Genomic DNA, 16,165 nt, shown 5'->3' on the forward strand with positions numbered 1-16,165 from the left:
AAGGTGGGAAGATTTGGTGATGGAAAAAAAATGCTAAGTAGTAACACTCGAGTCGCTTCTTTGATGTGGTTCAGATAAGAGAAATAATTATTGCGTAGACTGCTCTCTAAAACTCACTGGTATCAGAGTAATTTACATAAATCACAGATGACAATGCAGCATCTAACCATTAATATATTGTTGTTAAAGTAAAGAACAGAGATGCTAACACTAGCTCAACAACTACTGAATGTGAATTTAATCTGTCATAGTTAGCTTCTGTAGTACATAGCATATGTACTGTACTATGTGCATTTAGAAAATTCACCATTTTATTAGCCAAATGATGTTGCATGTAAAATATATAATGAGTGGACAAAAAATATGCATATTTTTATACTTACAGTATGTAAGCATGAATTTTGTTTTTATAGAACTTATTTTAAATGGAGCTTATAGTTCATTGTTATGCATTCATAACTTCTGCCATTCATGTAGAGGCTGGTATATAGGATGATGTCAGATTATCAGATGATCCATTTGGAAAATTACAATTCTGACTGTTTCACATCCTCAGTCATCACTGACGTCTTTGGGTTTGGTGAAATATCTGTCTGAGCAGCTAAACTTGTTTGCTCTGGGCATATGAGCTGTTACCCGACATCAAAAACAGGATATCTGAACATAGAGTTTTTTCCTTTTCTTGATCAGGGACTCTCTTATGTGTCATTGACCGACGTGTTAACCATTAATTGGCTTATTTACATCTGATTTTATATTGCATTTCAGTTGTGAGCATGCGTCATACTTTAAAGTATAAAACCTGTGGTCCACTGAGTTCTCTCAAGCTGTTGTTAGAGCACTGGAGTGTGTCCAAAATTTAAAAATACAGTCACAGGCCATACTTTCACATTTGTGGATCTGACAATTCTGTATAGTAAATGCTGTACATATGTTTATACAGATTATGTTTAAATTCTGAGCCTTTCACTGTTACCAAACTAAACAAATAGCAGTGTGTGGTTTTTCTAAACAATGCAGTGAGGCAGTTGTGTTGTGTGATTTACAAGCTTGTTATGATTTTGCAAGGCATTGTGAAAGGTTTGGTAGAGACCTGGAAGTTGCACTAATGATTACTTGTCATGTCATGATCATGGGAATTTACTGGACCAAGCCCTGGTTTACTCACATCCATCCAGTATTTAAGAAACGGTATCACTGATGCCAGAATAAATACAGACTGTGACATTCCAGCAACTGGACACGAACATCTACACAAGGTAATCTCTTTTTTATGTTATGTTATGTTATGTTATGTTATGTTATGTTATAATCATGTTGTAATCATGTTATGTTATGTTATGTAATGTTTATGGCTTTTAAATGTATCTTTACTGGTAAAAACTGAATAAACAATGAATACAAGCAAGCAGAACTTATTAAAACCATTTTTAATCTGTAGCAAACACTATATATAATGTATAACATTTATTTTTTCAGGATGAAGACATTACATGCAATGCTTCTGATGCTGTTTGTTGCATCAGTCTTTTCAAAAGCGGTAAGTATCAAGTAATATGGTTTATTTGTTTGTTTTAAATAAAGTGTTACTGTTAATAACATACAGTGTATTATTATTAAATTAAATGATCAAATGTTTAAATCCTCAGTTTGATTTGCGCAGAAGATTTGATTCATCGGACTCTGTGCGATCTAGTTTCAGTTCAGAGGAAAATGATTCAAGCAGAGAAGACAGGAAGGATTCACAGTCCGATGAGAGTTCTGAATCAAATGAGTCTAAATCAAGTGAATCTGAATCTTCGGAAGAAGTTATCAGAGTTGTGTCAAGCACAACATCAGCTACCGCAACACAAGACATCACACACTGTGTTACTGTGGATCTGACAACTGTAAGAAGGGGTGATAATGATAATGTCAATATAATACCTTGCAGTAATACTATTTAATCATCTTTTCTTGCAAAACAAACAAAAGTTGAATGGTGTACTGTATTTTACAGTATAAAGTCATATTTATGTACTGATAATAAAGGTCTTGATACTGAATGATGTAACTTGATGTAAATGTGATGTAAAATTACTTTTAAATTGCATGTCCCCATTATGGTTTTAAATGTTCATTCAGAATAAAAATCTTTCAAGTGCAATTGTCATAAAAATTTTATGATTTCAAATCTTTCAGTATAATGAAAGAAGAAATAAGCCCTCGTTTTCTAATAATAATAATAATTATTATTATTATTATCATTAATTATAGCATTAGTTTTAATGACTTTTTTAATATAAGTTTATTTGTATAGGGACAGTACAAAAGAAGCATTATCCCAGTCAAAACTGGAAAATATGTATTGCACATAGAGAGTATAGCATAAGCAAATTTGCATCTCAGGTCTCTAGAAAGGCTTTTCAAAAAAAAAAAAAAAAAAAAAAAAAAAGTTAAATAGAAACAAAGAATAATACTACTACTCATAGAATAAAACTACCACAATATTTCCCTTACAGACATTCAAATACCTCCCTGAATTATACATATAAGAAAAAAACTAAAACTTTACATTACATTACACTTTACACAAAAATTCTTACATTTAAATATGTGTGCAATTCTGGTTTATTTCAAACCACCGCTTTACCTTCAATGTAAAGGACTTTATTTCAAGTATTGCCTTAAACTCATTTGGCAACAGGTTCCAGAGTTTGGAGACCTCAAAAGAAAAGGCTCTTTGCCCTTGTGTAGTTCTACAAAAATGTATCCTACAATTCCCACCTGCCGAGCTCCTAATAATTCTACTTGTATCATCCGGTCTCTTTATCAATTTACATAGAACAGATGATGGTACCTTATTATGCAAACATTTAAAAATAAATTTTATATATGACAGCTTTTTAAAATTTGTGAAACTTAACATATTACATTTGATTAAGACGTTGCAATGATGCCATCGATTTGGCTTTTTATCCATTATTTTTAGAGCATGATTATACAACATTTCAATTTTTTTGATTAAGGAGTCACTTGTTTGAGTCCAAACTGTTATACAGTATGAGATGCGGGACAAGATTATTGTATGCATAAAAAGATGAGCTTCCTCATTTGAGATATATTTTCTAATAAGTCTAAAACAGTTTAGGTTACTCCTTACCATTTTTGATAGCTTTTTTATCAAATTTAAGTTGTGAGTCTAAAACAGTACCTAAAAAATTAAGCTCATCTACCTCCTCTGTTTCTTAATTATTTACTTGAATTATTCCTTTTTCTTTTTGCTTTCTATTAGAAAATCACATAAAGACAGTTTTGTTAACATTCAGAGTAAGATGATTTTCCTGGAGCCATATAGATATCCTTTCCATTTGTTTATTTAAAACTGCAGCAACCTTGGCAGATGACTTAGCCAATGTATAAATTACTGTGTCATCAGCATAATTTATAAACAAACTAAAAAGCAAGGGGCCTAAGATTGAGCCTTGTGGTAACCCCATTTTATTTCTCATAGACAATGATTTTGTATCCTCAATTTTAACACACTGATCTCTTAGACTTAAATATGAGGTAAACCACTCAACTGAATGTTGATAAAAAAGTAAGACCATCCTATGAAAAGTTTTGTCTCAACAATTTACATCACAATAGATTAGTTTAGCATGATCTGAATGAACAGTATTAGCTGAAATTATAACTCTACTTATTAATTATTAATATTCATAATTAAAATGTGAAATCTTTGAAATTGAAAAAATGTGAAATGGCTTTTAAAGGAATCATAAACAATTTTGCCAGTATTGGACTTTGTTTCTTACCATTTTTGCTTGTTTGTTTGGTTGGTTTTTAGTAGCAAGTAGACTGCTTGATTTTACATCATACTCGAATCGAAATGTCTATTTTTGTTGTTAGTTTAATTATATATGAAAAGTGTCTGCAAACCATTACCAGACGGTGGAGGAACACAGTAGTTTGGTTTGGTTTGATAGCTCTGTGATTACCAGACTTAATTAAACAAATTATATGCCGCGAAGAGCATCAGATTAGTGAAGCAGAACTAATGTGCACCATGCTGTTACTTTGTCAACACCAATGTCATTTGTGGTAAAGAATTAAACATTTTATTTAGTATAGTGTTTATATTCATAAAAAATGTCCCAGACAATCTACACACCCACATTAGGCTAATTACAGAGCACTAGACTCCTCCAAACTTCAAAGTTTGACAAATATTTGTCTGGAGCCTGCACATCAAGACACTGGCAAAAGAAGGTTCACTTTCAGAAATCAAAAGGGTTTTGATATATCTAAAGGTAAGTCTTGTGATTTAGACACTCGTATTGCTCTAACTAGTTGAAAGGAATTTCAATAATAATTAATATATTATATCAAAGTAAATTTGACAAAAGTGGTTACAGTGTATATGTGGTTTAGAGTGTTCTAGATCGTAACGTTTCTTACAGGTGTAGACGCTAAAGTGTTGATGATTATATTACACACACACACACACACAAAAACACTTTCCCCCCAATAACTGTTGTTTTAGAGAAGAACATACAGAATTGAATGCTGGAATCTGAAATCACAAAATTAATCATATGTAATTATTTCAATAAATCAGCACTCCCTGTTTCAGTTAGTCTGTCATAGTTATTGCAGAAATACCATCTTAGCCAATATGGAAGCCTTTAGATATTGTGCTGGATCTTGATAATATGGCTGGGTTGGTGAAAAAAAACGTATGCGGGTTTGCTGGTCTTAGCTGGTTTAATCTGACCTCCCAATGCGATCATCTGAAAAGTAGCCAAAACCCCTCTAAAAATCACTCAACATACCAAGGGAACTTAGCCCAGCAAACCAGTTTAGCCAGGGTAAGAATTGTTTTGTTGGTATTATTTATTTATTTATTTTGCATCAAGGCATTTCTATAGCATAAATCTATGAGGATTTTAGCTCATAGATTTATTTCGTTGTAAGAAGCTGCACATTTCCAGGAGACAAACTGATAATGTGAATGGTTTACTGCATGAGGAAACACTGCAAAACTGATATAGGTCAAAATTTATTCATAAATGATCAGTCATTACATACATAAAGCAGTACAAAATTACATTTACATTAAGTTCGTAAATAATTGTGCAATGAACAGGAAGAGATTGTTGAGATGAAACTGCATCTCAAACAGGTTCGGCAGCAGTTCAAGGACTTGTATGAATCGTATCTTTGTGTTCTGCTGTTCGTCTAACTCACACTAACGTCAGGTGGAGTGAGTCACCAAGCACCATGCAATTAATACATTTGCATTCGTTTCTGTCGACAGCCCGCTGAGGGTTTGTGCTCGGGTGTGTTTACTTTGCTGTGATAACAGTGGCGTCGGTGGTCTGGGTGGTCTCCTCACTCTCCTCGCTCTCCTGGCTCTCTGTGCTCTCCTCGCTGTCTGCAGCTCCAGGTGTGGCTGAGGTCTCCTCGCTGCCCGGGCTGCTGTCTGACTCCTCTTCATTTTGCTCCTGACTGGCACTGGCGCTCTCGCTGTTGCTGGGTGTGTCGCCAGCACTTGCCCCCTCGCTGTCTGTCTCTGCTGTAGCGTCCTGGTTTCCGGTGGGAACGATCTCGTGGGTTCCCAGAGCAGCCTGGCGGTCGTTTGGCTCCATGTTCTCCATCTCTGGGGTGCTGGTGTCGTCCTCCTCCAGAGGAGTATCATGCACCTGCAGAGCCTGAGAAACAAAAAGAAGATCTCAGATACACTAGCTATGTTTCCATCCAAAGTTAAACTTTGGAAATAGTTTGGAATATCGCATAAAACCGTGGAATCTTAAGTGACTCGATTCGCTGGAATGAATCAGATTTTCCAATATTATATAGCAAAGAGCCAAGTTTAGGATCAGTCTATTCCCTAGAACATTGAGGAAAATTGAGATTTCCAACATTACTAGAACAAATCGGACTTCCCAATGCTAATTCTACATACAGTATGGCAGTGAACCATTTAAGATTAATCGATTTAATAATTGATTCACACATTCCTTACACTATAAGACAGAGGAGAGAGAGAGAGAGAGAAAGAGAGGACTGTTCAGGTGGTTGCTTTTGATTATTCCCTGAAATGAAGCTTGTTAACATAAACAGCTGAACTTCTTGCACGGTACTGAAACAAAGTTTCTTGATCACAACCGACCACTCAGCCCCATTAAATAAGTACCATTTGATAACATGTTCTGCCACAGTATTCTTGTACGGTAAGTGTTCTTAACATTTGTACATGTATGTTTTCCTATTCTTTTCTATTAATCGTCAAACTTTACAGACTTAAAAGTAACCTATGTATGTACCTTGAACAGTTTAATCTCTTTCTCCACATCACTGATGCTCTGGTCATCATAGGCAGAGGACTTCTTGCTCACGAATGTCAAGCCGCCCAACTTGTCACTGCTGTAGGACTTGTATGGGGAAGGTATTTTTTCCAAATCGTTAGCGTCCACGTAGATGATGGTTTTTTTGTAGTCGCTGGGATAGCCCATGCTGTCTCCCCGGCCTGTGTTGATGATGGGGACCAGCGACGGTTCCACTGTGGATGGGACAACGGTGGTCGCAGATTCTCCAGATTCACTCTCACTGGAGTCAGTGTCCTAAATGGATAATATTCAAGATTCAAGATTCACACAATATTTGTCGATTTAATTGGCATGGTGGTCACAGTTGCTGCGGCGTCAAGCTGGGTAACACAATGAAATTTCACTGGTCCAAAATCCTTTTTCTTCTAATTGTTTGTTAAACATCAAATAGCACTGAGACTGTTTCTCATCCTACAGCAGTTTTGCACTCAGTTTTGACAGGCTAATTGTTTGGTAATGGAAAATTCTTCTGTTAAAGGTTCTGAATGTAGGATTGACACTGAGTGTTTGAACTAGGTCTTGCAGTCCAGTTGAAAAACATTGGAGGGGGGTTTTGTTCACTCGGCCCCTCCTCCTCAGACTTGACACATGCTGGTTGCCAGATTGATGACACCAACAGGAACGGGCAGATATGGTAATGAATTAAATTAAATATGCTTTTTTTTCTCCAACTGGCAACCAGGGGTGCCAAACTACAATTGGGTAAACTGGCAGTGGGCGGGTTTCACAAACCAAATTCCAGCCTGTAAGGCACATTTTCAAAGGAGAACAACTGACTGTAGCATTGTTTTTCAGATAAACAAGTATGTTAACTTAGCATGTTTCTTAAATACCTGCAAACATTTTTATGCTTTAATAGAGTCAAAAACACATACAGCACCTTTGAATACAGTGTCAACAGATGAGTTAAGACCCAAAACAGCATGAAATATGGCAAATGCACATCATAAAATGTAACCATGCAATAATTAGGATCTTAAAAGAAATACATTTTAGGAGAAACTTCCTATTCCTTATAACGGCCACAGTACTTTCACTTTTACTTTTATTTTTAGTAAAATTTTCTTTACTGCTGTATGATAAATAGTTTTGGTACTTTGTTTGCTTTTGTATTTTACATGAATGCATATGGCAGATGCTTAGATCCAATCATATTTTTAATTTAATTTTATTTTAATTTAAGTCAGAGTTCTTGCTTTCTGTGGAACTCAAAACCATAACTTTTGGTGTTGCTAGCAAACATGCTTTACTACTGGAATCCAGCACTTGGTACCAGTGATCAATTCTGGGTTTTGAACCACAACCAGTTAAAAACTACTGGTTTAGTCCATTGTTTGGCAGTTGTGTGCAATGGTTCTACATGACAGAAAACATAAGTATTTTAGTATGATCAGAGTGACTCACATTCTCCTTTTCATTTCCATCTGTTTCAGATTCCTCATCTGCATCCTGAAAATGAAAGGAACAGTATTGAGATTCGCAGAATGATCACTTACAGTGCGTCTAGACCAGCAGAAGGGTATTTTTAGAGCTTGTTGTATTTTATTGGCTATAGTGGGAGTGCAGTGACGTGTGATGTGGTTAGAAGATGAGTTTTCATTTACCTCACTGTCATCTGCACTGTCTGTGCTTTCATTGGATTCTGCTGGCGTGGTCTGAAACACAATCAAATGTCTTGGCATAAATATAACAATACTCACTGTATTTCTCATTTACATGCCATTTACCACGTCCTTGAATTTAATTAGCTCATAGGTGCAAGCTTATATCAGTATTTTGAGATTAAAGGAAAAGTTCAATCCAGTTTACTAGAGTTCATCTATCATTTATTCACCCTTGCATTTACCCAAACCTGTGCAACTTCCTTTTTTCAGTGGAATACTAAAAGGAAAACAATTTAAATATGTACTTGTAATTTTTTTTTCAATGCAATGAAATTGAAAAGAACCATAAAAATATTATTTTTTTATTTTGCAGCTTAACAGCACCAGTCCTTATTTTCTTTAAAAAAAAAACATTTTTTTTTCTCCACAAATGAAAGAAAGGGTGAATAAATACTGACAGAACTTTCATGTATGGGGTGAACTGTTCAATTATAGATGAAATACAGGCTAGTGGACGTGTTTTACCTCTGTAGTTTCTGCCTTGAACATAACAGCAGCAGCTTTTCGTATAATAGGAGGTGGCTGTATAAGACAGATGTTTTGTTAAAATCACAATATTGTTTTCTGCGCAGTATTAATTTCAAAGCAGTGTCCATTCTGTCCACATTAAACAAGATACTTGCCCGTTGAGCAGCCACAAGTTCTTCAGAGCTCTCTGAACTGCTAGCCGAGCGCTTCACCTGAGAAATAAATGAAAATGTGAGTGTACAAAAAGTAAAAAAAAATGGGAGTGTACAACTTTAAAGCCCATTAAAATGACAGTGAACTTACAGGTAGACAGAAAACTGTGGCGATGAGGAGCATTAAAATGATGACAGTCTTCATTTTTGTGTAAAGTATTCTAAAAAAAAGAAGAAAAACAACACAGTTATAGAGAGCATCAGTTTTGACCTTATAAATGTAAGGCTGATGCAGCCTACACCAGTTACAAGAAAAGTTTTACAGAGAGGATTGCCTGTGCTCTTCTACTTTAATGTTCTAACTATAAAATGCCTCTAGTCTGTATTTTTGGAATTAACGCATTTACAGACTCGGAAGGAAGCATGCCTTTTGAGGGCGCTCTGAAACATGTTGGCAAATGCCAAAAGACTTCCTGCCGATCCTCACCATGAAACATCTCGTTTGTTTTCAGCTGCAATTGCATAAAGTATAAGTTGAGGTAGTGCGTGTTTAGCTATAGCTATAATGAACTCCTCTGGTGTATAATTCCAGAGGTTATATGTAGACTATATAGCAGCCACAATCCCGAGAAATAGCACGCCTCTGGCTCCAGACTTAGTTTCTCATTAGAATCTTCACTGTTCGCAAGCCAAGGCCTAAAATTTGTGGCGTCAAAGGAAATGTGAAGTGCAGCGCAAAACACAACAAGTGTGGAAATGTTTTGTTGGGGCTGCCTGCAGAAGTAATGGTGGCATCTGTCAGTCAGCCAGTATTATTATTCTTTTGTATGCAACTTTAATTTAGTGGTTATGTCGCTGGAATAAATGAGTCAGTTGACAAATTAGTAAGGCCTTTATGTGCCATAGCCGCAACTTCCTCTTCCGTCTGTCAAGTTCATGTTAATCATCTCTGCCTATAATAAACTGTGGTCAGAATCATTAAAAGCCTTCATAACATCAGTCTTGTACTTACATTGACTGCATTTTCAGAACTTTGATGCTTATTCTACAAGAATTGCATTTGATGGCTGTAGCTACATGATCTCAAATCAATACTACTCCTAAAATGATAAAAACTGCAATCAAGTAAATACAATGCATGAGTTACTCGAAGCTTATTCCAACATCTGCATACTTAAAACCAATTGTTTTTTAACATCAACATTCTAAAAAATACATACTAATTAATGAGAGTTGTGACTTACCTCTTTCTCTTTCTTTGAGAAATCTGAAGTTCTTTGACTTAAGTTGGAGGATAGACTGAGGTCCGTTTAGCAGTTGAGATCTTGCTATGTTTTGATGCTAGTGAGAGATGGCTGCTGGTTGGCTTTTTAAACCCTGTTCCCTCTGGAAACAGCCAATGGCAGAGGAGCTCGTGATGTCATGAGGTTTACCGCTGCTGTCCCACCTTTTTGCTCCCACTCTTCCTGTGGTTTATATGGCCAGGGAAAGCAAACATTCACCAACATGCATGACAAGCCGAAAAAAATTAAACATCCTGTATTAGAATCCTAGATATAATGTTGTCATGCTTATTATCTATAAAATATTATGTATTTACAATGGAAAGACTCAATGTCCTCTTTAATTGTTATTATATTGTAAAACAGGGCAAATAAATATTTAATGGCTTCAATTCAGGGGTTTAATGCCTTTGGCTGCAAAGTGGAATGAAGTGTAAAGTGTATAATTGGTTCAAACTTGAACAGTGTGTCACAAAATCACAAAATGTCCAGTTTATGTTACAAATATTAAAATATAGTCTATAGTAGTGTTTGCTGGGCATAATTACTTTAAAATTTTGTGCAAACTTAAGGTTAGGTATTAAAATTCCATTTGTGCTACAAACATGATTGGTAACCTCAAATTGTATGTCTTGTTGAAGAAATGAGTGGAATTTTGAAATTAATAAAAAACTGAATTAGTCTGAATAAGTCATATATCTGCACTGTAAATAAACATGCTCTCATAGAATGAATTGTACTGAATAGCCAGTCACTGTATATTATTAATAACATGTTACAAGCCAATATTAATACTGTGCGTGCATGTGTGTGCGTGTGCCCACATGCCTCTGTGTGTGTGAGTGTGTGCATGTGAGTTTGTGGGTTAGTGGTTGAGAGCCAGATGTACAAATAAAATCTGTGGCAAGCACCACTCAGAAATTCATCTAGGTTCTTATTTTTGTATTGCCAATTTCAGTTTAAACTAATAGATAACAAATAAGCTCTAGGTCTAATAGTTAATCACACTGATATTTAGGTAAGATATATGTATATCTTCATGTGTTTTTCACATAAAAAAAAGTAGAAGAACATTGTAAAGTTTATTTGTGTAGAATAATGGTGTGTCATACCAGAATCACATGAATTTCCCCTCAGTCTGTATGATTCACAGTCTGTTTGTAACATTGCAGTCAGATGCTCAGAATCTGCAGTCAACAGTATTTTAAAAGTGTGTGCCTCTCCGGGGCCTTTCATGTCATTCTGTGCATTAACAGTGTTCAGCTATCTTGTATATTGTATGGGAGACCAGACAATTTAGCATTCCATAACTTTTACTATACAATTATTCACCATTAACAAACAGCACATGAACATAAATAAACCCCTGAAAAGGATAGTTAGTGTTCATGATTCATGATTGTGAGATGTACCTCCAGGCAGCAATTAAAGAGAGTGAATATCAGTGCTAATGATTGACAGGCAGTGTATAGACTTGAAGCACTATACATCACTTACAGTAGTTGGTAGAATGATTCTTATATAGAGAGTGGAGACAAAATAGTCATAGGGACTTTAAAGGTAGAAGTAAATTGGGAAAACATCATAAAACATAAAGCTACATCAGACATGCTAATCGTAGGTTGTCATCTAGAAAGCTTGAGAACACGTGCTAAGACATGCAGCACTGAACCACCATTCATATAAGAAGTGAAATGTTTTTCATTTCTTCACTCAGACAGAAGTTGTAAGAACAAAAGAAGTCTATGGTTTATGTCTGGAATTTTCTTTAATGTAAAAATAAGCGCTTTGCTGTCATGCATGGTGGCCAAACTGCCTGTGGCTCACGGATGGATTAACAAAAAAACTCAGAGACACCACCACAACGCCACAAGATTACAGAAACTTTCTCATTTCTGTAAGAAATAATCACGCAGACTGGTGTGCTTTCACCCAACGTAATAATTCACAGTCAAGGCTGTGTTTTGATTTTGTGATAAATGAGTCCTTTATTATTGAGTTTTCTTTTTTTCCTAGCAAGGCATTAATGCTACAGGTGTCAAATTGATAAGTACTTTGTCAGTCTACACTGAAAAGGAAAATACTACAATACATACAGCAAATCAGAGCATATTTTATCAGAATATTTTATCCACTTATGCGTTTTGGAGTGTAATTTTACAGAGAAAGTTTTTGAGGGAGAGTTGAAAGTGGTGGTATTCCCAAATGGTATTCCCATTCCCAAAACAAATTTAAGTTCTTAAAAGTAAAAGAAAAAAAAATTAGAAGTGTAAAATACTACTGAAAAATCTATAGAGGCTTTTTAAACTTTAAAAAAAACTTTTGTACAATTGAAAGTTTCAATCGATTTTAAAGGGATAGTTCATACCCCTAAAAAAAAAATGAAAATTATGTCACTAATTACTCACCTTCATGTCGTTCCAAACCGATAAGACAAATTAAGATATTTTTGATCAAATCTGAAAGCTCTCTGACCCTCCCATAGACAGCAATGCTACTACCACGATCAAGGTCCAGGTATCAAGGTAGAAGATAGAAGATGTTATGAAGATGAATGGAGGTCATACGGGTTTGGAACGATATGAGGGTAAGCAATTAATAACATAATTTTCATTTTTGGGTGAACCATCCCTTTTAATGTTTTTCTTGAAACTAACAATGTCAATAAATAACCTTTTTTCTTTTTAAGAATGCTCTGCATTATTGAAAAGAGGACAAGTTGTGAATTATGGGCTTTCCTGGATGCTGTTATCATTAACAAACAAAGCTTCATAGTTGACAGTGAACACAGGCTCAAATGGCAAAGGTGAGTATCTTTGATGAAACAGTTTATTTACTAACAGGTGAATGGATTATGGGAGACATAGTGTGCAGAGGTGATAGGCAAGGTGACAGGTGATCCCGACAATTTTGAAGATGTGATGAATGTCTTAGCTGTGTGGAAATGCAAGGAGATCTGTCTTGGCTTTTGTTTAGGGGAGGGTGTGTCTGAAACAAGATACTTGCTTATATAACAGTAGTGAGGAATTAATGTCCCTAGATAATGGGTCCTAGTTGTGTTGTGTACATTCAATTGGAGGGGGCCAAGTACTGAACCCTGAGGTACCCCCTTGATTGAAGTAACTTTGACCTTTGAGGTGAGACTACTCTAAGTTGAGCGCTGTGATGACACTTGCAGAGTTGGTAGACAGGACGATCTGGTGACTTAAAGTGTAGAAGTGTAGCTTTTGCAAAACCCATCTGAGTGACTAGCACATTGTAAGCCAAGTTGTTTAGGTGTTTTTGCTTGAACCATGAGCAAGGCTATGTCATTTTATGTTAGTATTTTGTGAACATTTTGAGTTTGCACGTTTGACTGTCGCATAATTGTTTTTCTTTAATTCGACTAAACTTTAATCCCAATAAGTCACTGTCACTATGTGAGTGAATATTTACTAACAGGGCCAAGGCAAACATTAGAATAGGTTTACATACTAAACTAAACCCTGCTTCAACTGATGAAACCATCACTGACACAAGACATAAATCGTGACTGTTCAGTGACATTTCAGTATTACCACAAAGTCTGTGTGTGGTGATTTTCTTTCCACAATGTCTGTGTTTTATGCAGGTTGGACTTTATGAACTTAGTGAAGCATGCACCAGGACTGCATTCTAATCAGCCTAGTCTTTGCCTCTGTACTGTGGTTTGGTGGCTTTGGAAATTAAGTTAAAAAAAAGGCCACATGGCTTCCAATTCAGTCCTGATCCACAACATTAGTTTATGAAGTTGATGTCACCCTTTACAAGACTTAAACCAATGTAGTTCCATGTTGTATGCCATTAAATAGGCCCCAAACCATTAATCTTTGAGGTCAGTTAGTTTGGAAAGTTTCTGCAGGAACACATTACCTATATGGATTATACATACCCAGGCATGTTTTTAAAGGACTGTTGAATTGAAATACTGTATCAGCTTCTGAACTGTTAAAACTATATTAAGCCATTAATATCAGATGTGGTCTAGATTGCACGTTACAGTTTTACAACTGGGGAATAACATGATCAAGTCCTACAAACCATTTGGACACTTTTATGGTTATGACAATAAAATATCCATATAAGCCAGTCAATATGGGAAACTTTGGCCTGCACTTCATAGTCATCAGCTATATGTTAGGCAATATATATCCATATGTGAAAGTCATTAAAAAAATGCCATGTTATGTTAACCACCAAGTGTGTGGGTTTAAGTGGTAGGTTCTTAAGCCCCAAGTTTCAGCAGAAATGTCAAATGTACATGCGGCTTCCGTTAAATTTCCCCTGGATCGAATTAGGCATGAAACATTTTGGGAATTCTTGGAAGGATTGGGAGAAGGTAATGGGAAAACACAAACAGGAAGTTATACAACAACTTTCTGTAAGAGCATAGCATACTGTGGAGCAGCCTTCTGACTCAAACTGAAATACATATAATTGGTATATCGAAAACAACAGTGTTGTCATACATAGTCTGCAAACAGAATAATAAGAACACAGTATGTGGAAACAGTGACATAGTAGAATATGTTAAAGGTCATACAGTATTATACTGTATAGACTGTAGATTGACAAAGCTTTGAAAGAGCTTTTCAGTTGGTTCTGTATATTATGTAATGTTATTTGGGGCCTGGAAAGGGAAAAATAATTTATATCCTTGGTTTTCCCACTTTGGATGCAGCTTAAATATAAAACACCCAAAAGTTTTTACTGTCTAGATCCAACAGTAACACAATAAGAATAATAAATTAATCTTGTGGAAACCTCTTAAAAAAGGAACTTCTTCCATCAACAAAACAACGTTGCTCTGTTTGATGACAAAAACTGGGGCAAGGAGAACATCAATGCATTGAATTCTGGGTTGTTTTTCTGTAGTTGTTTTTTTGTTGTTGTTGTTGTTGTTGTTGTTGTTTTTTTGAACATTTCAGAAAATTAACTTTAGTAATCTGAACAAACAATATTCTTATTCTTATTATTTTTGGTTTACCTTTTCCAACAACTTACACCTTCAGGAACAAAAATATACCGCTAAAAAGTTCAAGTGGTGTTTACATAAAGATGTGAGTTGATGATGCTTGGGCTACATTAAATGCATCTTTTCTTTTGTTTTAGATTCATTCTATTCTTAGATTGTTTTAAAAAGAAAACCTTTTGCTTAAACATTAACAAAATTCTATCACTGAGCTAGTACAGAGGTGTACAGCTCTGTTCCTGGAGAGCCTCTTTCCTGCAGACTTCAGCTCTTCTATTTAATTAAAACACATCTAAACCAAGATAACTAAGGTCTTCAGGACAGGAACTTCAGGGCAAGTATGGTGGGACAAGTTGGAGCGAAACTCTGCAGGACATTGACCTTCCAGGAGCATTATTCGAAGCCTGAGCCAGTATATTAAAAACGTACCTGTTCAATTTGATATACTTGCCTTGAATATACCTGATTCTCTATGTAGTACTTTATTTATTATTTGTAGCTGTCAGGTCAGGTCAGATTATGTGGGAAAATACTGTACCAAGCTTAAGGCATTTGTTCTTGGATGTTTACGTCATGTCTAGAAATAAAGAAAACAAGGTCTGGCTCATTTGTGGAGTGTAGCTACAATTTTGTTTGGAAATTGGTCTACTTAGCTAGTTAGATTTTACTATAGCATTGACAGCTCTAAGCGCAACTCTGGCTGAGCTCTGAGAAATCAACAGATGTCAAAAAAAACAAAAAAACAGCAGCTAATCAAAATGGATAAAAAGAGTCAAATGCAAAACTTGGCTGAAAATCAGTTATCAGTGGGGCATGTTGTAGCATGAAAGATCTGCTCTTAAATACTGTGCAATGCATCCCAGAAGAGCTTCTAAGACATAAATCAATGGTTTATGCTTTTGTTGAAACCATCAGCATGCGTTTTTGCGACGCAAAATTCCTACTTTTCGACTGCAGAATTCCTAGTCGAAGAACACAACAACCATGACTTTGGAAAACCTCCAACAATCAAAAAATCTCAACAAACCAATCTTTTCACCTTGTAGGTTTTTATTTTTATCCAATTTTCAGTTGATTCAAATCAAAGCTTTGAAACACATTGTAACTGGTTGGTTTGATCCTCGTTACTGAAGAAGTTTTTAAAATTCCTATGGGTAATATGAAAACGACTTACAGTGCATTCAGGCTATCAATTTTTACATATCATGTGTTCCCGGGGAATCGAACCCCCATCCTT

The 16,165-nt window shown here is 35.6% G+C and overlaps 1 protein-coding gene and 1 long non-coding RNA gene across 2 annotated transcripts; one reads left to right on the forward strand and one right to left on the reverse strand.

The window, feature by feature from the left end:
• Positions 1-1,179: 1,179 nt before the first annotated feature.
• LOC113079977 (uncharacterized) lies at positions 1,180-2,012 on the forward strand. The gene is made up of 3 exons (XR_003281784.1): positions 1,180-1,259; positions 1,480-1,540; positions 1,650-2,012. It is a non-coding gene; the product is annotated as an uncharacterized LOC113079977 (long non-coding RNA).
• Positions 2,013-5,039: 3,027 nt separating this feature from the next.
• On the reverse strand, positions 5,040-9,984 carry LOC113079978 (dentin sialophosphoprotein-like). The gene is made up of 8 exons (XM_026252222.1): positions 9,900-9,984; positions 8,807-8,876; positions 8,659-8,715; positions 8,501-8,557; positions 7,976-8,026; positions 7,776-7,820; positions 6,309-6,605; positions 5,040-5,693 (listed from the first exon to the last, which is right to left on the reverse strand). The coding sequence occupies exons 2-8, from the start codon at positions 8,858-8,860 to the stop codon at positions 5,328-5,330; spliced, it is 927 nt and encodes a 308-aa protein (XP_026108007.1). The 5' UTR covers positions 8,861-8,876; positions 9,900-9,984; the 3' UTR covers positions 5,040-5,327.
• Between the last annotated feature and the right edge of the window lie 6,181 nt (positions 9,985-16,165).

This window comes from Carassius auratus, unplaced genomic scaffold (assembly GCF_003368295.1).
Source record: "Carassius auratus strain Wakin unplaced genomic scaffold, ASM336829v1 scaf_tig00030048, whole genome shotgun sequence".
NCBI lineage: Eukaryota > Metazoa > Chordata > Actinopteri > Cypriniformes > Cyprinidae > Carassius > Carassius auratus.

What these genes read in the sequence shown, in the direction of transcription:
- LOC113079978 (XM_026252222.1), bottom strand. Translation starts at nt 8,860, where the DNA reads ATGAAGACTGTCATCATTTTAATGCTCCTCATCGCCACAGTTTTCTGT. An exon ending in CCACAGTTTTCTGTCTACCT is followed by an intron (nt 8,716 to 8,806) that starts GTAAGTTCACTG and finishes TTTATTTCTCAG; the next exon opens with GTGAAGCGCTCGGCTAGCAG. An exon ending in TCAAGGCAGAAACTACAGAG is followed by an intron (nt 8,027 to 8,500) that starts GTAAAACACGTC and finishes ATTGTGTTTCAG; the next exon opens with ACCACGCCAGCAGAATCCAA.